Genomic DNA, 461 nt, shown 5'->3' on the forward strand with positions numbered 1-461 from the left:
CACTGACCCCCGGTGTCTCCTCTGCAGGAATCAGGAAGATTATCAGCTGGTGAGAAAGTTGGGCCGCGGGAAGTACAGCGAGGTCTTCGAGGCGATAAATATCACCAACAATGAGCGTGTCGTGGTGAAGATACTGAAGGTTGGTAAACATTGATGTGTGGATTGGGGCATTACCGAATCCCCGCCCCCAAATAAACTCCTCCCCCATTGTAATGCAGATTCACCCAGTTTGTGATATTAGACGGCCTCTGCATGTGAAAATCACGCTACATATTGTTTCCAGGTCTAGGGGGGTCACATGACCCCCTGTATGTAACGTGTGTGTGTGTGTCACGTGTATATAACGTGTGTGTGTGTGTGTGTGTCACGTGTATGTAACGTGTGTGTGTTACGTGTATGTAACGTGTGTGTGTGACGTGTATGTAACGTGTGTGTGTGTGTGTCACGTGTATGTAACGTGT

At 48.4% G+C, this 461-nt stretch overlaps 1 protein-coding gene across 1 annotated transcript in view; it reads left to right on the forward strand.

Moving 5' to 3' along the window:
• CSNK2A2 (casein kinase 2 alpha 2) overlaps positions 1 to 461 on the forward strand; it is an 8,618-nt gene that overhangs the window by 630 nt on the left and 7,527 nt on the right. Inside the window, exon 2 of the mRNA XM_072421496.1 lies at positions 28 to 139. Within this exon, the coding sequence (XP_072277597.1) occupies positions 28 to 139 (112 nt within the window). The remainder of the gene's footprint in view (positions 1 to 27; positions 140 to 461) is intronic.

Source organism: Pyxicephalus adspersus, chromosome 9 (genome assembly GCF_032062135.1).
Source record: "Pyxicephalus adspersus chromosome 9, UCB_Pads_2.0, whole genome shotgun sequence".
NCBI lineage: Eukaryota > Metazoa > Chordata > Amphibia > Anura > Pyxicephalidae > Pyxicephalus > Pyxicephalus adspersus.